The 22,026-nt window shown below is 52.3% G+C and overlaps 1 protein-coding gene across 1 annotated transcript; it reads left to right on the top strand.

Annotated features, from left to right (window-relative positions):
- Nucleotides 1-400: 400 nt before the first annotated feature.
- LOC122375446 (homeobox protein araucan-like) lies at nt 401-13,596 on the top strand (the record flags this gene model as incomplete). The annotated part of the gene is made up of 2 exons (XM_043354840.1): nt 401-638; nt 13,321-13,596. Coding segments are annotated over exons 1-2 (327 nt in total), but the record flags the coding sequence as incomplete, so codon positions are not given.
- Between the last annotated feature and the right edge of the window lie 8,430 nt (nt 13,597-22,026).

The following is a 22,026-nucleotide window of genomic DNA, read 5'->3' as shown; positions in this document are numbered from 1 at the left end:
ACACCTTCGACCGCAAAGCCACGACAGACGCCGCATTTTTGGGCACTTTTCGCTCATAAGCGGCGCGAAATTCCTGCCGTTTACGTCAGAGGGACGCGCGTCACCCCTAATCGGACGCGATGACCGGTCCATGGAGCTCTCGGCTCTGGCCCTGCTAATTCCTGTTCGGCAAACTGTCCGGCCAACCACACAATTTTTCCGCATGGGGAGCGGCCAACGCGCGGGTCGGGCCCGTCCGCCATGGCGGCGGCCGGCCAGCGGGAGGGCAGGCCGCCGCCGTCGGGCGCGTTGATTGGCTGCCGTCCGCCGAGGCCCCGCCCCTTCCCGGCCGGCGCGGCGGCGGCGGGTCGGGCGGCGAGCCTGGCCAGTTTCGAGCCGACTCGCGTCGTGGCGGTGGTGCTGTGTGAGCAGAGACCGTGTGCCGGTGAGCGGCGGGCCGAGCGGGCAGACCGTGCTGTGACCTGGGGGAGCTCCGGGCAGCGACCGTGGACGGCGGGGCGGCGCGCGCGGCCGCGGGCGCCGCCGGCGGGCCCAGCGGGGCGGCGGCGGCCGCCGGCGAGCTGTCGGCGGCGGCGGCGGCGCCCGACATGGCGGCTTACTCGCAGTTCAGCTACCAGTACGGCGCGTCGGCCTCACAGGTGGGCTCCGGGTCATACCAGCACAATACGGAGCTGCAGGTCACCCCAGCGCAGCGCACTGCTCTGGGATACTACGAAACAACACACAACAGTTGCAAAGCAGATGTGAACTCGTGGAACCAAATCTTAACACCGCATAGATTAAAGAAACGTCGATAGATAAAAATCCGCCCTATTCTTAACGTCCGTTTTTTTTTTAACCCAAGCAACAAACAAACACGCGAGCAAAACGTCCCGACACTCGCGTCGCTCCTTCTCGTCTCTTACCACGGCCACATGGTGGAAGCGCCATGGTGATCACCCGATCAACTTTCCACAGCTGTGTGTGCCGCTCGGCGCACAAGGACAGTGACAAAAAAAAAACACGGTTTTCGAACACGGTGGGTTGACCTCCGTGTAGTTGTGCTTTGTGCATCCTGTTTGAGGGACCAGGGGTGGATTTTTTTGTTTTTTATTGGGGTTGCACAGCCCTGAAAGGGCGCCCAAAGCGGTTCCGAGGGGCGCAATAGTCCGGAAGTGGGCGCCACCAGGTACGGTCGTAAACTTGGCGTTGGGGGGGGGGGGCGAATTGGCAAAGGGGCCCCTGTAGACCCTCGCTGGGGGGCGGTGTGTTAGCTTAACCCGCGTACCGCGGAGGGGGGCGAATATCCGTCCCCCTCCCCCTGAAGTTTTTCGTAAGTAGCGGAAAACTTCTGAAACCAGTATGAGACCCTTATATAAGCCCGGCGTAAGATCATTTAACGCCAGTATTGAGACTGACCCTCATAAACCGGGTGAGACCTCGCACAGCAGTATGGGTCTTTGAACTCCAACGTGGGTCGTACGAGACCTGCCGAGCCATCAGAGGCCAGTGCGGGCCCGGGGTCATCAAAGGCCAGTGCGAGGTCGTCAAAGGCCAGTTCGGAACCTCTGAGGTGGTGTGAGCCCTTGAGGCCAGCGTTGGTCCTTGAGAGGTCAATGTGGGACCCCTTGACTGGTATGGACCCTAAGAGACATGTGTGGTGCCAATGCGACCCAAAATAGACACAACTAACGACATGGGGCTCTCAGAGACTAGCAGCGGCCCTTAAAAACCTGCACGAGCCAAACAGATCGACAGGGGCCCTCCGAGATCGGCAGAGAATAAGAAGATAGCATGAGGCGCCTATGATGGGCAGGCCCGGGCTCTCAAAGACCTAAATGGAACTATCAGAGACCAGGGACCCTTTGCAACAGACATGGGCCCTCAGAAACCGATGTGACCCCGATATGGTATTAGACCTTAATGCCGGCCCGCTGCGACGAGATGACGGCCCTCAAATTCCGAAATTCCGACATGGGGACCAACAGAGACTGACAGGGAACCTTGGAGGACGGCATGAAACGCCAAAAGTTCTTCCTTGGACCCCAGAGACGACTAAAGATGGGACTCTCAGAGTCTGGTGCGGGGCCCTCTGAGGCCTGTTTTGGGCCACCAGGGTCCGGTTCGGTCCATCAGATGCCGGTTATGGCCCTCAAAAGCCGGTTTGGGACCCTGAGTGGCCACTGGCCAGTACTGGCCCTCCAAAACCAGTTGGTCATCAGAGGCCAGCCCAATATGATCCCTTACAGGCCAGTGTGGAGCTCTCGGAGGTCAATGTGGGCCCTCAGAGCCCAGTGCGAGGCACCCAAAGTTCAATCTTGAGCCCCCAGCGACCGGAGTGGGTTCATCAGAGGCTAGTGTGGGTCCCTCAGAGGAGCCCGATTCGGGGCCCTCAGAGGTCGGTGTAGGGCCCTCAAAGGCCAGTATTGGCCCTCAAAGGCCTGTATGGGGCCCCAGGCTCAGAGGCCGATGTGGGCCCTCAGGGACCAGACTAACCTGGCACCCCAGAGACCATAATAGGGCCATCAGTGGCGGTGTAGAGACCCCATAGACCGGCTGGGGCCCATTGAGGCCAGTTTGGGGCCCTCAGAGTCCAGTGTGGGGCCTGTTATAAGCGACAGTAGGGCTCCCGCTTTCATTGTGTCTCGAACAAGACTGGTCCACATTCCAACCGCGCCCGCTGACCCCAGCCGTCGGCCCGTGCGCCGGCGGGCAAGTCATCGCAGAGGCGGCTCTAGGGAGACAATCGAGGAGCACACTACCACAGGGCCCCTAAAGACTGTCATGGGTCCTCAGAGCCGGCATAGGGCCCTCAGAGCCACCCAAGGGACAAGGGCCAGCCTTGGGTGTCAGTGACAGAAATGGGGTTATCAGCAACCGGTGTGAGACGTTTAGAGGCCGGTTTGGAGCCCTCAGAGGCCAGATTGGGACCCTTAGAAGCCAGTTTAGGGCCCTCTGGGCTCTGAGACCAGTACAGGGCCTTCAAAGGTCAGTTTGGAACCATCAGAGGCCGACGTGGGTCCTCAGGGGCCAGTGTGATTTCTACAGGCCAACGTGGAGCCCTCAGAGGTCAGTATGGGGCCCTAAAAGACCGGACAGAGTGTCCTCAAAAGCCAGGATGGGCCATCAGAGGCCAATGTTGGTCCTAAGAGACCGACATCGGGCCTCCAGAAGCCAGTACGGGCCCTCAGAAGTGCCCAAGGGTTAGTCGTTGTCCGCCAGAGACAGAAATTGGGCCATCCGAGCCACGGTGTTGGACCCTAGGAGGCCAGTTTGGGCCGTCAGAGACCAGTTTGGACCCTCAAAAGACCAGCGTGGGTCCGTACCGGCAGTGTGAGGCCCTCAGAGACCAGTACAAAGTATCTTACCTATCTTACAGGTATCTTACAGGCCAGCGTGGAGCCCTCAGAGGTCAGTGTGGGGCCCTAAAAGACCAGCATGGGTCGGTGTTGGACCCCAGAGGTCAGCATAGGGCCCTCAGAGGCCGATGTGGACCCTTAGAGACCGGCATCGGGCCTTCAGAAGTCAGTACGGGCCCGAAATGAGGCCATTAGAGGCGTGGACCCCCAGAGACCAGTTTGGGAGCCCTCGAGACCAGTACAGGGCCCTCAAAGGCCAGTTTGAGGCCCTCAGAGGTCGATGCGGGCTCTTAGTGACCGGCACCCAAAGGTCAGTCCTGAACCCCAGAGACAGAAATGAGGCCATCAAGAGATCAGTGTGGGGCCCTCAAAGGCCGGTTGGGGGACTCCTGATGCCGCTTTAGGGCCCTCAAGGGCCAGTGGAGGGCCCTGAGAGGTCGATGTGAAGTGAACCCTCATCGGTCGATGTGGGCCCTCATCGGTCAAGGTGGGCCCTTGAAGGCCACTGAAGCGCCCTCAGAAGTCAGGATACTCAAAGACCGGTATGGGGGCTGTTACATAATACCTGGCGTTGGTTTCTTGAGCCTCGTGACAATCGGGTAAGAGCCAGGGCCCCTACGCCCATCGGGGCCCATCGGTTGTTAAAGGGGGCAAATTATATGATGGCCCCTGATTTGTCTTTGGGGGGCATGGCCCTGATGCCCCCCTGCGACCTCCACTGGGCACCACCCCCACCCCCCACTGAGCCGTGAGCGGCGCACCAGGAATCGAAATCCACATTTTTTTTTTAACTGGTCATTTTTGCATGTCCGACAGCTCTATACGGCCTTGTGACAGCTCAAGCTCTTGAGAGGAGGGTAGTACCTACCTTAGAGGGGGCGGCGATGGCATTTGCACTAGAGGCGGCAGCGCCTACACTTAGAGGGGGCGGCACCTACATTTAATGGGCAGCACCCTAACTTGAGGGGCGGCACCCACGCATGGGGGCGGCGGCATCTATCGTGAGGGAAAGGCACCTTCATTTCAAGGGGTGGCACCTACACTTAGGGGGTGGCACCTACATTTGAGGGGGCTGCACTGCAACTAGGCCTTAGGGGGCGGCAACTACACCCTAGGAGGTGCCATCTACATTAGAAAGGACAGCACCAACATTTTATGGGATGACCGATGACACCTATGCATAAGTGGCCGGGGCCAACATTTGAGGGGGCGGCGCGGCACCTTCATTCGAGGGGGAGGCACCTGCATTCGAGGGGCGGCATTTAGGTACATTTGAGGGGGCGGCACCTGCATTCGAGGAGGGCCGGCACCTACATTCGAGGGGGCGGCACTAACATTTGAGGGGGCGGCACCTGCATTCGAGGAGGGCCAGCACCTACATTCGAGGGGCGGCACTAACATTTGAGGGGGCGGCACCTACATTCGAGGAGGGCCGGCATCTACATTCGAGGGGGCGGCACTAACATTTGAGAGGGCGGCACCTACATTCGAGGAGGGCCGGCATCTACATTCGAGGGGCGGCACTAACATTTGAAGGGGCGGCACCTACATTCGAGGGGCGGCATTTAGGTACATTTGAGGGGGCGGCACCAACATTCGAGGAGGGCCGGCATCTACATTCGAGGGTACGGCACTAACATTTGAGGGGGCGGCACCTGCATTCGAGGAGGGCCGGCACCTACATTCGAAGGGGCGGCACTAACATTTGAGGGGGCGGCACCTACATTCGAGGAGGGTCGGCATCTACATTCGAGGGGGCGGCACTAACATTTGAGGGGCGGCACTTACATTCGAGGGGGCGGCACCTACATTCGAGGGGCGGCATTACAGTACATTTGAGGGGCGGCACCAACATTCGAGGAGGACCGGCATCTACATTCGAGGGGGCGGCACTAACATTTGAGGGGGCGGCACCTGCATTCGAGGAGGGCCGGCACCTACATTCGAGGGGGCGGCACTAACATTTGAGGGGGCGGCACCTACATTCGAGGAGACAGCGCCTACATTGGAGGGGCGACATTTACATTTGAGGGGGCGGCACCTTCATTCGAGGGGGCGACACCAACATTCGAGGGGGCGGTACCTACATTCGAGGGGCAGCACTTACATTCGAGGAGGGCCGGCATCTACATTCGAGGGAGGGGGCGGCACTAACATTTGAGGGGGCGGCACTTACATTCGAGGGGGCGGCACCTACATTCGAGGGGCGGCATTTAGGTACATTTGAGGGGCGGCACCAACATTCGAGGGGGTGGCACCTCCATTCGAGGGGATGGCGCCTACATTTAATGGGCGGCGCCTACATTCGAGGGGGCGGCACTTACATTTGAGGGGGCGGCACCTACATTCGAGGGGGCGGCACCTACATTCGAGGGAGCGGCACCTACATTTGAGGTCTGAGGAGGCGGCAACATTACTACATAGTTGAGGGGTGACTATTGCCTACATGATGGGTAGGGCTCTTTTGAAAGATGGTGCCAAGTCGACGGGTGGCATAGAGTTTTGGGATGGCTCAGGGTTATGGGGGCGGCACCATTCGAGTCGCCCGCCGATTTCTTTCAGTTGTAAAGATGGGGTTGCACAAACCGATGTTGGGGTTGCACAATTCAAAGTTGGGGTTGCACGTGCAACCCCAACTTAATATAAAAATCCACCCCTGTGAGGGACAAAGCGCTGAACTCAAATAAGTTATGCAAAGACACGTCACAAGGCATCTCCACAAATGAAAATATAGTGACAGCTGTATTTAGGGCCTTGGTGGCAGCTATGGTAGCTTCTTACCAGCCTCGTTGACGTGATTTACAAATATTTCAAGATATAGGAAACACAAAGTGAGGCCAATAATTAGGCACTGGAATCCAAAGCAAAGAATGATAAACTAAATAAAGCAAAGAAGAAAACGAGAAAAGAGTCTGAGAGCAGTTGAGGTGTAGGTGGGTTGGAAAGATAAACTGTGTACGATGGATAATGACAGAGAGGAAGAGTGAACGATAGATAGTTATTGTGAGCACCAGTGATACGGCGGAAAGGCACTGCGAGCACCAGTGTAATATGAGAAAAAAAAAACTGAGAGCAAAGGTGTGCGATGGCGAGGAACTGAGGCCTCAGGTGCCAGTGAACAATGCGAAGGGACTGAAAGTACGTCTCGCGGTTTTTAGCGGTAGGTTTTGCACCTAGAAAATTTAGTGTACTTCAGGCTATATCTTCGTCGTCGTAAGCTTTTAAGTATTGAAGATGCGATCGACTTGATGGTTCACAAGCCTATGATCGTGTAAAATGGCTTCATCGTAGATCGATTAGCTTCTGAGATATAACCGGAAATGTAAAAGTGCAAAACCTACCGCGAGAGCCGTACCAGCAATGCGATGGATAAGAATAAGGGCACACACCAGTAATACGATGGAGAGTCGATGGCAGCGTTGGTTACGATTCGTACACAGGCCAGGACTGCCGACTGTTGGTCCCATTCTTTCCATGCAACGCCACGCCCATAGGGCTAATGTTAAAATGCCAAGATCAAAGGGGGGCACGGTGCCCCGGTGCCCTCCCCGTTCCACCGTCGATGTACACAACCTAATTACATAATCATTCATGGCATGTAGATGCTTACTGGTTGAAGAGGTCGATTCCTTATCGTAAACCAAACAAACTACATGCATAAAAGTGGTTCATATAACAATCAGCATTAATTTTGATTTATTAGTGATATCATATGTATTCCAAACATTTTCAATGTATTCCGAGCGCTCATCATTTGCTCACATTCCCCGTCGCTAGAACGTAATAGTGAACACCAAGGGCCCAAAGTGGGGTGAGACAGCACCAGCTAATAGCTATGAATGTTTCCTATTCGGTATGCTTAACCATTGGTAAACCATTGGTAAACCATGCTAAACCATTGGTCTCATATTGTGAAGAGACGTCAACAAAGGCGTCACCTTCAGCCATTTCACTCCATCTGCCAACGGGTCTCTCGCACGCAGATAAGATGCTTATCTTCGGATGTCTAGTTCTTAGACAAACCATCGATCCAGTTTGCATTTCTTTGAACAATCTGATGCATTTGATGCAATGTTATCAAGGAGCAACGTGTAATTGTGTTTTTTTTTTTGTGTGTGTTTGTAATGTGATGTCAAACGCTGTGGTTCACAAGCTCTAGTTTTTCTAAAAGTATATAGGTAAGCTCATCTAATGTTTCAACTAACCCCGTAAAACAAACTCATAATTGGCTTCAAATTGCTCAAAACTCGTCCACACAGAAGTTTCAAGAAGCTGTTTAGCTATGAGCGACTGACTCCTAGTTCATTACAGTTACAGCCCTTTGCCGCTGGGCGTTCCTCGTCAGACCTATCATCCAGCGCCATCGTACATTCCAGCTCCATTTTGCGCCTGGCCCAAACCGTGAAAAATATAGACACGGGCGGACCTGGCCCACCGTGCCAAAGCTAGCATGTATTCACAAGCACGCCCAAGCTGCACAGACATTTCGCGGAGAAAGTGTGCCCACTTCTTGCGTTACCGCCCACCCAGTCTAATGCAGGGCGGGCTGGGCACTTGTGGACACCTAATGCAGACAATCGGACTTCTTCACGTTGGGTGATCTGGCATGAAACTGTTTAGATTGGCAACACGAGCGGCTGGCCGGCTCTCCTGGCTCGTCGCTGTGCTATATCTTTTATTCTTTCTCTCATTATTTCTCGTCATTTTTACATCTAATTGACAGCTAATCTCCCCATATCATTTCGTCTAATTAATCATTGTCAGACATTTTTCATTCGTATTCGCCTCCTTTCTCTTAAAATGAATATTATCTTTGACTTCTTGGATGCTATCCAGCCGATCTCTATTCGTAATTGCACTTTATCTGCCCATCAATGTGTAAGAAGATTGCAATAGGTATGTAATGACGCCCGTAACAATCGAAACTGCAAGTTTTATGTGGACTAGTAGCCATGTGGCAAATGTTCGGCACCGTCAATGGTCGTATAAGGGGAAGATATACCTCGACCAAGATATGAAGAATGGCGTGCATTATAATCATGCAGCAGAAATTACATCAGTACAGTAGCTTTGCTGTACCGTTTTGTGACCATGTTTATTCCTAAATAGAATGATATGCCTGGGGGGGGGGGGGGGGCGAGAAACAGTAGGATACCAATACCTCTTGCATGATGCCAATGTTCATCCGTCTCAAAATTGGGACGCGACCCATTCAGTTTTCTATCATACAGTTGCACGATTATTGACGCACTGCAATGATCGTCATTGATGGTATTGCTCTGTGTGAACTGTTTTACTCCAGTTAGTGCTTCAGTATGTGTTAGAAGATTGCTCATTTCCGCTAGGAGTACATTGTCGACGAGGTGATTGCAGCTGTAATTATGTCCTAATGATTATTGTGGATGAAAATCATATTATGATGATAATATGGATCTCATTAGGCGCCCATTTACAGAGGGTTATTTATCAGAATTGCATGTAGAGTTACAGCACAGTTTTACTAGCTCTACCATACACAATTAGGATTTATATGGAATATATGTTACAGGCCGTATGAAAACTCAGTCCGTTTGCAAACGGCCTGGCCCGATTCAGGCCGTTTGCAAACGGCCTGGATAGCCCAGTCAGTATGCAAACGGACTGAAAAGTCAGGCCGTTTGAATACGGGCTGAAATTCCAGGCTGTATGCAAACCGCCTGAAATTTCAGGCCGTTTGCAAACCGTCTAGGCCGTATGACAACTTTCCAGACACCAGGCCGTTTGCAAACGGTCTAGGCATTTTGAAAACAATCTGGTCTGCATAAAGTTACAGCTGGACAATGTTGAGTTTGTTGAAGCACGACCGTTTCATGACATTACATGGCACCTTGAAATCCTGAGGTGCATTCGGCATCCGGAAAAATATTGTCACTCGGATATTCTCCGTCGGAAAATTATTGTTGAGCGCCTATCTTCAGCATGTCTCGTTATCGCGATACCGTTCGTGATCCCCGATGATTCTCGCTAGTTCCGGAAAATTATCCCTTCCCGATGACGAATGCAGGCCTGGTCAGGAAGAGATTAGCAGAACTGAGACCCGGCCCGTATAGCGCCCGGTCGACCTGGGCTTCCCCCGACTTCAAAGTTTCGCCTTCCACCGCAATGGTCAAGTATTGCCGGCGTACGCCACCGCGCCGGCCAGCCGCCGGCGGTCGACCGGGCGCGGTGAGGACTCTAATGTGAACCAGTGGCGCGGGAACTTCTTCCAGACTGGGGGGGGGGGGGGCTGAACCATAATAGAGATCAACCTAGGGTACCCCCAAATCTAGTTTTCTCACCGGTTTTAGGCCACTTATTTTTCAGACCTTGGCCTTTTCAACAACAAAAAAAAAACGAAAATATTTGCAAAAAGTCAGGTATTCCGTCTCAGCTGGGTGAAGAAACTACCGTTTTGGCAGCCTGGAATAAAGGTTTTAATCTGCCAAATGAGTTGCCGAGCCAGTGGAAGAGGTGGATTTTTCACTTACATGCTTTCTTCCTTAATGACCCACAACCCCTAATTTGGGGAGGACAAGCTGCCCCAACGGTTCCTGACCTCATTAAAAGTTGTGGGGCACCGCCCCCACGGCCCCAGAGCTGTGGGAGCAAGCTTCCCCCACTGCCCTCTCCCGCCCGGTTCCCGCGCCTATGTATGAATGTATGAAAGTATGTTGGTAAATTTCCGGTTTCGATTCCTCCAGCTGGGGGGGGGGGGGCTCAAATACATTACGAGCCCCCCCCCCCCCAGTCGAAAAGTTGGAGAGGCTCAGTCCCGCTAGCCCCCTCCCCTCCCCCCCCCCGGTTCCCGCGCCACTGCTGTGAACTCTGATGTCTAATGCGCGCTCCGGCGTTTTATGCCGCAAATAATCGGTGAGTCTTGTAGTGATACGTTTCACCAGACCTCACCACACCAGTAGTGGCTTCACCAGGCTCCATCAACTGGATGGCCGTACACAGGCGGGCCGTGAACTTGTATAATTAGTAATATTGTCGAAAAACGGCCGGGCCGAGCATCAACACAGTAAGAAAATGTTCGACGTATGTAGACGAGTCATTCGGCATGGAATGCGCAAGCATTCACATGGATGCAACCTGATCATCGACCAACCTGGATCCATTAAGTTCAATCTTCAGAGGCTGTTGTACTTCGCCAGACCGTTTGAAAACTGACTAGGCCGTTTTCAAACTGTCTAGGCCGTTTCAAACTGCCTAGGCCGTTTTCATACGGCCTGATATTTCAGGCGGTTTGCAAACGGCCGGCTTTTCAGGCCGTTTTCAAACGGCCTGACTGGGCCAGGCCGTTTGCAAACGGACTGGGTTTTCATACGGTCTGTAACATATACATAGGCGGGCATAGAAACTTCAAACCGTTGCCAAACTGAGGTAGCAGAGCGATGGAATCCTGGTAGAAAAGGACCGTGAATCTCTCCGTCACTCCAGCAAGACTTCTTACATACATGGGATGGTCTTGGTTTGGTGCGTGCAGTACCAGGCAGGTCGGTGGGCTGTATCCACCTTACACGCCATCATTTCTTTAGAAATCATCCCGACACTTTCGGAAAATTGGCTATCGAGCTCTACAATCCAGTTTTCAAGTTACGCACGGCAAGATTTGCTTTCAGTAGGTCAGTTTGTTATGACGATTCATCACGGGCGGGCAAAGATTATGCTGTTATTTTGGCTTTTAAAACGAGATCAATCAATTCATAGTGGCTTGGCATGGACTTTCGCAAATCCATGCAGCCCATAACATAAAATGAAGCTCGCTGTCACATTAGACGAAAACATCATATAATAACTGGTTAGAATTTGCAACGACATTCCTGGGAAGTGGAAGGCCTGAAATAACAGGCATGATGCCGAATGCCGCATGTGCCTCCATCAAAATGGCGCTGACCTATTCTACCGATTGCAGGCAATGGCCAGTTCTCTCCTCGTAATTATGGCATCGAGCAGTACAGCAATGGCCAGGATGGGAAAACAGAATCTGAAACCTTTCTTTATCAACAAATTTAATTCTCATCGATGAGTTGGGGCCCAATTTCCAGAATGAGCTGTCCACAGATTTCGTTTATGCTGTATTTTATTACCACAAAACCCAAGTTGTGTTATTTTGTGTTATCCATTAGACCCATGGTTAGCCTGGACTCATTTCTACCCGTCCATGATGCGGTTTCATTGATAAAGCGACTGATTCGCTGAAGGAGACGCCCACTGCTGGAATCGACCCAGCCATCCGAATTCGCAGATGTTCGTATTCCTATCGATTTCGTTAGTTTGGTCCCAGTGGCACGACTCGGCTACGAGTTATAAGCAGGCATAATAACGCAGTCGTTGCCGTAAACGAGCTAGTCATACATTGTGAGAAGGCCTCTAAATGACAGAGTCCAGCGCGGACCTGTCCCCGGCTGACGGTCAGGGCAGGTCTGGGCAGCCGGCTGTGATTGTTGGTCGTCAACGAGGGTCATTGTATTGGGGCGCTTTGCGGGATTACGGGTCTGTGAATCAGCACTGGTAGACAGTAGTAGATGCGCCGTATGGCGCTGCTTTCGGTGGGGTCAGGTGGGTATAGCTAGCTCTGCCTCGCTTAGGCCCAAACGGGAACGGGGGAAACCAGGGTCCTGTTTCACCGGCACTGGCAGCGCGCTGCCAGCGCATTTTGCGAGCTGACGTGTCATACTTTGCGGTAAAGGAGATACGAATTTGTTGATGTTTCCATGGAAGCCCAATTTGACACGCGTGCTGACAACGCGCTGGCAGCGATCGACGGTCGTGAAACAGGGCCCAGTGCCGTGCGCCGCACACTGACAGGTGCGGGTCTGAGGGAGGCATCAGGCACAAACTCTACCCACAGTGCGCTGACCACCACCTTTTGCCTTGTCCAGCTCTCGCGGTTAGAATAATGACGCTTCGCTTAAAAATCGGGCTCCCGAACAAACACCAGCAGGCGACAAAAATTGGAGCTGTCCAGCATGAATGTTTCCTCATCAAAGGACAAATTTCAAACCTCGGCTCTACGAAATGGGAGGGAAAATGACGGGCCAGCCCGCAAGTGTACAACGGCAGCGGAAAGTAGCTACCCGTGGCGTCCTCAGCCGAGCGTAACTGCCTTAATCAGGCATTGGTGGAAAAATGGAAATGGTGTTATTTGTTGGTCATCGGAATTTGCAGGTGGTCAGGTGCCGCGGCCAGGGCTGATCGGCGTATAACACACGTCACGAGGTATGTTTGACATCTGATAAGGACTGATTGTCTGATGAGGAAAGTAAAAGCCACCGCAAATTTGTACCAATTGAAATACCGCAAACGTGTCAAGTGGGCATGATGCATACCGGTATGGAACCTCGGTAATTATAGTGTTAGAGTCACGGGTTTGGCTCCTTGATGATGCCATGACATGATATTACGCCACTTTGGCTACGTGCGGTGCGTGTAACTCGGTTGTTGAAACTGCAGCGTTTGATGTGGGTTGACGTGGCAGCTGCAGCTGTGGGCTGTGAGCTGTGGCCTGTTTTGGGGTCAAATATTGGGTTGGGCACAGGGCAGGATATAGAAGCTGATCAGGATGATAGCCATTCTTCCTTTTCTGATCATTTTACGCCATATTTTTTCAACTTTGTCGTAAAGCCAGATGTGAATGTGCATTTAGAAAAGTGTGATTGAAATAAACATTTAGCATGCACATGAAGACAAAATGCGCCTATCGAAACGATGGTGCGATTTCACTGAATTGCAAACAAGGTAACCAAGTGAACAAGTGACAAAGTAAATAAGTGAAAAAAATCAAAACAAGATCACAAAAAAATGACAGAAACGACACAAACTCACATAGTTACACATAGAATGGCAGTGCAATGGTCAGGGTACAGCGTAACCTGACCGTTACACAGCTCGCACTGTAATCTGGCCAGCTATACGCTGTAACCGTCGCGCCTTGACCTGACCTCCCCCGCCCCTCCCCCAGCTGCTGATGCCCGGCCAGCCGAGCGCGCCGAGCACGCCCGGTACGCCGAGCACGTCGTGCTGCGAGACGGGCCGGCCGGTGGCCACTGACCCGGTGACCGGTCAGGCCATCTGCTCGTGTCAGTACGAGGCCGGCGGCGGCGGCCGGTCGGGCGCACTGTGCGGCTACCCGCGGCTGCCGGCCGGCACGGCACTACCCTACGGGCCGGCGTACTCGAGCGGCGGCGACCAGGGCGCCTACCCCGGCATCGGAGTCGATAGCTCCTACTTCGCCTTCGTGAGTACTTGACGTATGCTGTACTTTGGGAGGGTAAGCGATGGGGAAAGGTGCTCGATGTACTCAATCAACTCACTTCAGGTGCAGGGGTATCAAGTGTAGAGCATCAACTAACCACCCTCACTCACTCCCAGCGGCCAGCTTTTTTCGTTTTCATAAAAATTAGCACATCGGAAAAGTTTCCCAAGGAATTGCTATTGCTTACCTGACACTTGATTCAGTAGAATTGAAGGCACTTACTCAGGGCGAGGGTATGACTAACCAGGATGTTTCTCTTTTTTTCACAATCTTTATACAAATTGTAGCGAAAGGTGTATGTTGATAAGCAGTGCAATGATGTAACAGGTTAGATAAAGCAGCGAACAGGTGGGACATTTCAGCCGCCTAACAGGTTTAGGTTTTTGAAGATCAAGAATGCGCACTCTTCATGACTTTTCGGATTTCAATTACCAACATATTAGTGGTAATAAAACAATGCCACATAAATGCACAATAAAGCACCTTACCGTTTGTGTGTAGCACCAGCTGGCAGCTAATGCCGTTTGTTGTTTCCACGTTATTATCAATCCTGCTACCTATCAGTTATTTGAGCGATGATTGTGTGCGTTTGATGTTTCCGACAAATCCACCTCAGTAAACAGAACAGAGACCAGGGCCAGGAAGATGACATTTGCCAGAGCCCCGGCCTTTATCTGAGTCTATTGTGTCTGTGGGCCACGTGCTCTTCTGTAACAATTGACGAAACATGCCAGTTTAAAGTAAACATAGGATTGTTAGGCCGAAATCGGTCTATTTTTCTCCTAACCAGTGTCTGATTATTAGATGAAAATGATCCGCATCGTTAAAATGAGAGTGATGAGTGATGACAAGTAATATGGTCGTCAATGGTAACGGGTATAGTATTCTAATTCGTCAGTGCACCATGTATGATTGCGTCCGTAATTGAACATAAAAATTTGGAAATAATGCCCGTACAAAGTTAATTTGCCGCCAATTCGCCATGCGAAGTTGAGGATTTGGTCATAGAGGAACAACGAGCCATTCACAGGAGCTCGGCTGTGCTCCGTAACTCCAATGAATGTCAGCACAGACCAAACATCGTGGAACCCTCCCATATCTTCCGTTTACTTCACTTTTGTATCGGCCTCTTTCAGTTCATTCGACCAGTTCATTCAGGAAATTGGCTCTTTTCTTCGAGCCGCCCTACCGAGAGACAGCGGCCAGACTCATATGAAACTGATCCTCTCTTTTGGCTATCTCTTTTGAGAGGCGTCATTGGTCATAATCGCAATTTGTTTGAAATATGTAGAAACACAATTGGTAAAAATTGTTTTTTTTCTATTGAAATCTACTTCGACCAGTCCTGTGGAGAGCCTTGCCAGTCCAGTACCGTCAGCCATTTCTTCTCGAGGTCCTGGTCAGTTCCGCCCACCCCTCCATGACTTGGGAAACAGTTCCATCGGCCAGTCCCGTTGGAAGACTGGCCCTCATCAGCCCCCTCAGCGGCTGTCTGCTCGACCGACAGTTCCTCACAGGCGGCCGACCCGGTCAGGACAGGCCGACAGTGAGGGGTTCACAGGCCGCCAACCCGGTCAGGCCGGGCCGACAATGAGGGGTTCACAGGCGGCCGACCGGGTCAGGACAGGCCGACAGTGAGGGGTTCACAGGCGGCTGACCCGGTCAGGCCGGGCCGACAAAGGCGGAACACACCGGATACCGGCCGGACCAACGCCGGATAACAGACCTCCGGTCGGTCGGCAGCCGGCCACTGGCGGCGCGTCTCATGTCCCACTGTTCCAGTAATCTTTGTGCGTCTCAAAGGGCCATGCTCCAAGGCCGAAACGGGTCAGTCTCGACCGCCACGGGTCAGGGTTTGGCGTCTGGGAAGGGACTGCAAGCTTATGTGATAGGTATTCTATGGTAAGCTCAAAACTGAGGTAGCATTGGCGTATCAATTGGCCAGCCATCCGGGAAAGTTTTGATCATCCCAGTTTTGATCAGAACGGTAACGACGCTCGGAGATCTATATGTCCTAGTAGCTCTTCTTATATATTAGCGGTGTCCCGTCCTGAGTGGTCACAAGACCGTCAACGCTGGTCCACAATGTCGGTCACGTGATCAAACGTACTTACCAGAGCTGATCCATCATCCGTCATCCACCAGCGAACAGCAGCAGTCTGAGGTCGGTTCAGACTGACGTTCTAACCCAAACAGTACAGAAACGGGCGCGCAGAGTTCAGAAGCTCCCGGTCAAGTGTTACGACCGGTAAACACTCAACTAGGCCCGTTTGATGTAAAACGTCAATCTCTATGCTATCCCGTGACCAGGGAGCCCTGTGTTTATACCGTGCTCTGTATTTACGTCTGTTAAAATTTGTATGTCCCAGTAGCTCGGTGGTGGGCGCCCACCAGCCGGCTCGTTGACGCTCTGTGACCTGTGTGAGGCGTGCTTTAGCTGCGCCTGAATGCAACTCGCAATATGCTGTACCTACCTATAAAGTTATTTTATCCTCGATTAGCTGCTTACCCACCTACATAATTTGCCGATCCAACAGTTAGGTTTATGATCACTGTTACACTCCATGGCCTAATCTTATAAAATGCCGTACTATTCTATTCAGTATTCACGGCATTTGGTATACCAGTGACGACAAACGGCTATCTGATGAGTCAGCGAAATGATTCGTTGGACCGTCAACATATGATGGACTGAAATGCGTGAAAACCATTTTGCATTTGATAGCCGTTTTCTACAGCAGAACTTCAGTCAGTGCTGCCATATCCATTCTACGGCGTTTATAAGATTGATCCCAGGACGTAGTTTTGAGTTTTGATCAGGGACCTTGGTAGATATATTTTATTCAAAGAAGAAGAAAATGGCAAACAGGTACATAAATTCGGTATGCTTAAAGGGAGATAATGAGCTTTCTTTTTTCTTAAATAGAAATTACTCGACATCTATACTATTTCTACTGTAGTTTCTATAAAATATGAAAATTTCCTAGCACATTTTCGTATGTGAAAAAGGTTTTTATTTTTGCAAAAAAGAAGCAGTACTTGCAGTACTTGTAACACCCACCGAAATGCGTTGTCCTTCTCTATAAAAAAGTCGCAGTATATGGCGCTTTTGTTTCAAACAGCGACGCTTGGGTTTTTGTTTATGTTATCGCCTTGTCGTTGCTTGGTTGTAAGGATTCTAATTTGAATTAGAGTTAATTCGGTTTAGAATTAATTAGATTCTAATTCGGGGGTACATAGTGCCTACTCTTCTTTGTTTCCAAGTATTATTTTGCGCCACAAATGAACGGCATGCGCCAGAAACGCAGCCAAATCTTGCGATTGCGACTACGAAATTAATTATTTTGGCGTCAGAGCCTGAAGCGAAAAATACAAGCATATTTATTTCAAAAAGACTTCAGGTTTGTCGAACGGTGTTATGAGAATTTTGATAACAGTACTGTATAAGTTTTTCAGTGATGCCGCAAAAGTGTTGTATCTATCTTCTTTTATTGTGCAGTCGGCGGGACCGATTCAAAATTGAGTCGTTGCTATTAAAATAGCAGCATATGGCGTCAGATGATGAACAGGAAAAATAGTTGCGTAAATTTAGACATAAACCACCCCCAAACCATGAATATCTTTTGAAGGCACTATAGACGACCATTAACTAACTAGATGTGATGAAGATCAAATGTAAGGAATACGCTCATTTTACAAAATTACATGCAAGTACCAAAAAGTGATGTAAGTACTTATTCAACGGTCATTTTCAGCGCTCCCCGCTAACGTGACTTCAAGTTGAGATATTTGCGGCAAGGTACCGAATTGAGCAAAATGGTTTTAATTTACATTATAACTTGTTGTGTTTTGTCAGAAAATGGTCCTAACTCAGATTTTGTGGAAAAAGGTCATTATCTCCCTTTAAACTTGCATTTTTATCGATGCCTGTTTGAAAATGTTACATATGATTTGGGTATGACCCGTGGTTGCCTATAATCGCACAGCGAGTAAGCATGGATGAAAGCATGGGTTCATTTGATGTAGGCCCGAGCGTTATCTTTTGTTTCGATCCATGGCTCAAACGACTAGTTTGCATCATATAACGGGCTAGTCCAGCCGAACAGCGGTGCAGTGCGCCACCCTCTCGGTCTGCCCCCCCCCCCCCCGTTTCATCCCCCGGTGTAACGCTACCCCGGGGAGCAGATGCAGCCGTGTAACGTCACGTCACGTCACGAAGGGCGTGACGCTGCTATCGGCACATGTCATCGGTGCTGCCCGGTGTCCGTTCCGTTCGGAACGGTAACTCAGGACGGGCTGCGGTGGAGCTCACATAACGGGACTCCACCAAATGTGGTGGTTTAGCTGACTGCAAAAGGAAGGCGTCGATTCGGAGAGGGCGTGGTTTACTGAGTCATATCTGGCATTGGTGACTAGTGAGTAGTGTTTGCTGAGGAGTGAGGAGTAACAGTTTGTACGAATAAATGCGATACGATTACGATAATAACGATAGAAGTGTGTCGCCTGGAATGTCTCGTGATACGATAGTGAAAAGGCGTGCTCCCTCCTTACAACGATGTCGATCTGTTATCTCTGCACGGCTCGATCAGCTGATCTGCGCGTCATCAGCTGACTGGGCTGAATCCTCCCCCAGGGGAGGACGGGTTCCCGTCCGCTGCACCCTCCCCCGGGAGCGGTCCCTCCCGCGTCCCCGTGCGGTGACATCCGTCCTTAATTGAAACGGAGCTCTCCCGGACTGACACGGGCGGCCTCCCGCGGGAGCCATTTTGATAAGTGACGGCGGATCGCGTTAATCAGTGCCGCTGCCGACACCCAGCGGGCGGAGAGTGGCACCTCTTCAGCTGCCTGTAGGGGACTGGGTGTGTCGCCCGTAGGGATTTGGTGGAGAGGGGAGGGGAGACTCAGAGACTCTGATGTGTCGACCGTGCCCGGGAAGACACGGATGCCTTCTCGTCGCTTATCTGCTTCGCTTGGGGCATAGCAGTGGTGACGGATCCAGCACGGAACCGAGTTTGGGGCTGCAAGCACACCTCAGGTGAGGGACCTAGCACGCCGAGGGTGGCAGCCCTTGTTCGCCCAAGATGACGGATCTAGCTCACCGAGAGCGAAAGACCCAGTTCGCCGAACGACACGGGCCCAGCTCGCCAGCTCAGAGCCCTAGCTCGCCAAGAGAGACGGATCGGATCCGGTTCGCCGAGAATGACGGACCACATACGCCGAGGGAGACGAGCCCAGCTCGCCAGTTGACAGCCGTAGCTCGTCAATGACGGACCACCGCGACCGAGTGTGAGGCGGACCATAGCGGGCTGAGGGTGACGGACCTAGCACGCCGCGGGTGACAGACCATGCTCTCTGAGGGTGACAACGCTAGCTCGCTGAGGGTGACGGCCCATGTGCGCTGAGGATGACGATCTGACGAACCGGGCGTGACAGACCACGCTCGCCAGTTGACGGACCGGGTGTGACAGCTGACACGCGCCGCCCCGCCGCGCGCCGGCACTTGTGTCACCAGTCGGAGGTGTGTCCCCAGATTAGGGTCAGGGCTGGTCTGGTCGGATTGAGGCGGCGCCAATCCCGGATCAGAGCACTTGTGCTGAATCATAGGTGCAGGACGCGCTCGCTCTCTGCTCCGAGAAGAGGGAATTGCGATCCACTTATGCGTACTTACCGAAGTAATCGGTACAGCCGGGTATAACCTATAACCAGTATGATGGTTTGCATTTGCAGTTTCAGGGGGTTTCGGAATGTTTTAGGAAACCACTGGTACATCTGAATTACATAAATCAAATACTTTTCCAAATATTTGCTTACAACTTTTCAGCGGCAATCTTCCTAACAGGGATGAGTGCCGGGACATTAATCTGACAGAGCCCGGAAATAGTTCGGCTACCTATCTGTCCGGCCAGTTCCACTCCCACGCCAGGTCCATCCAAACAGTTTCCTCCGGTTCGCAGTTCGGGGGACCAGGGCCACTTCCGGAGCCCGAGTTGGACGGCCCGTGACTATCATAACTGCAGAGACTGACCAGAAGGCCCGGCCCGGGACCACTCCAGGAGTCTGACCAGACGACCGGGCCCTGGACCACTCCCGGGACCCGCTCAGTGACGGACCGGGTCGTTGGTATTCTGACGGGACGCACACGCCAGCCTGGCATAACTCAGGCCTAATTTACAACCGCAATAAAAGTTAAAACCAATCATCCCCTCCATGCCTTCACCCATTTTGCAGAATGTCAATATTGTCTGTAAGAACGGTCCATCAAACGTATCAACTGAGCATATGATTGCCGACAATGCGGATGCCATCAACATGATAGCATTGGTCAATTGTCTCACGATGAGCATTAAGCATTGGCCGTACACAGCGCATAGCAGCCCATGAGGATGCCTTCCCTTTCTAACGTATTTACTTAGGCCAAGAATAGAATCTAATCCACCCGACGCTTGCATTTAAATCCACTGCAATAGTTAAATGTCTTATGTCACATTTCATTTACCGGGATCACGATGCATCAGCATGCACTAGACAGTAAACACAGGTCACTGTCTAACTCTGTCCTAGTCAAGTATGGATGATTGCTCCCTTGAATTGGCATTGTCTAATCATGAGGTAGCCGAGACAATTCTCTCGAACTGATGTTTGTTGTTGCTATCGATAATCGATTCGATATATTATCGTGCTCTTGCTCGACCACTGAGCCTGTTGCTGACCGTGTGCCGTCGAAATACGCCGTGCTGGTCCGTCGACCGTCAGTGTGCCACCTGCCCCACCGTTCTGGTCTGGTGTGCTCCTAACTGTGCCGTCTGCCCACTGCGCTGGCCCTTTAGCTGTGCCGCCTGCCTATCCCATCGTGCTGGTTCGGCCGCGTTTCGTCTGTCCCTCTGTCTTCAGTTGAGTCAGTCTGTCAGTCAGTCTCTTCCCTACCGTCACCGCCTGTCCGGCGGTGATTTATACCCTCCTCTTACCATGCAGCCGGCACAGACTCGATAAAACGCGCGGAATTGGCCAAATAGGCGGAAACAATGGTCAGTAAGGGTCGCTGACGGCAGTGGCGACCACGCTCGACCCCCCGCGTCGACCGCGCACCGCCGCCGCCCCGCTATTGGCAGAATGCGAATAAAACTAATGGTAATGGTCCATTAATGGCGTCACTGATCGGCGTGGGATCAGGCCAATTACGAGGTGACCGGTGTGGCCGTCACCGAGCGGACAAAAACTCCTCGGCAGTCGGCCCAGGCGGAGCGCGGGCGTCGGCCGCGAACCGATCGCGCCTCTCCCGCTGTCCTCTCGCCGGAGAGCGTCGTCTCTGCTAAACTGGAGATAAATAGCGTCGACTGTTGATGGCGCCACTTAGTCGTCGACTGTGGATCGGCGGCTGGACCGGCGCCGGCCCGCCGCCGAGAGCCACATCAAAGCGGAGCCGACGCTCGCATAAAAATCAGCCGGACCCGCTGAGCGGCGGGACTAAGTGCGCCGCGAGCGCCGCAGAGCGCCGCGACTGCCGCAGAGCGCCGCAGAGCGTCGCAAAGCGCCGCCGCCCGCCGCTAAGTGCAGACGCATTAGTGTGTACCTCCTAAATGTGGATATTGCTTATGCAGTGTGCAGGCGGCGCGGGCGGACCGGATGATGTCATGGAGACGCCGGTCGGCCGGCGGTCGCGCGCGGGGGCTCTGGGATCCGTCCACTGGTCCTGCCGACGGCATGTTGGCCAAACGAAGTCGATCTGTTTGGCCGGCCTGTCTCATGCCGGCGCGAGATGGTAATCGCATGGGATGGGCTCGTAAAGGCGGTATTGAATTCAGATATCAGCATGATGATACAAACCATCGAGCGCTGGAAGTGATAGAAAAACGAGATATCTCCTTAATAATGTTGCCGATTATGTTTGTAAAGCCGATGTACCGAGCTATTACTGCTTGTTCTATTAGACAGTACATTGCTTTTATGTCAGTTTTCACTGGGAATCTAGCTTCTTTTATGCGCAGCTTGTAACATAACCACTGCATGATGTCATTGGCCATTGCAGCGGTCACGCCGATGTTCAGGCTAAATTCGCCGGGGCACTTTAGATCACGACTGCATCGGGTCGGTATGCCCTTATCGGTGCTTACCGTAAGTTGAGCTGCTGCACACCGGTCAGTGGTACTGGGTATATAGGGCTGTCGGCTGACTCTGCTCCCGTTCACCGTTCGATGGTCGTGCAGGCTGTGGGTAGTGTATAAGCTGATAGTGCCTGTCATCGTGGCTGTTTCCGTTATTGAACAATGGACTTCGCTGCGTTAGTGTTCGGAGCCCGTTGCCGTTATGGCAAATCTTAGTTGTGTGACGGTTGATCTCTCTCTCTCCTCTCCTCTCTCTCCTCTCTCCTCCTCCCTCTCTCGTCTCTCTCTCTCTCTCTCTCTCTCTCTCTCT

Source organism: Amphibalanus amphitrite, unplaced genomic scaffold (assembly GCF_019059575.1).
Source record: "Amphibalanus amphitrite isolate SeventyFive unplaced genomic scaffold, NRLGWU_Aamphi_draft 001841F_arrow, whole genome shotgun sequence".
Classification (NCBI taxonomy): Eukaryota; Metazoa; Arthropoda; class Thecostraca; order Balanomorpha; family Balanidae; genus Amphibalanus; species Amphibalanus amphitrite.
The sequence above is the reverse complement of the archived record's forward strand: the minus strand, read 5'-3'. Positions and strand labels throughout refer to the sequence as shown.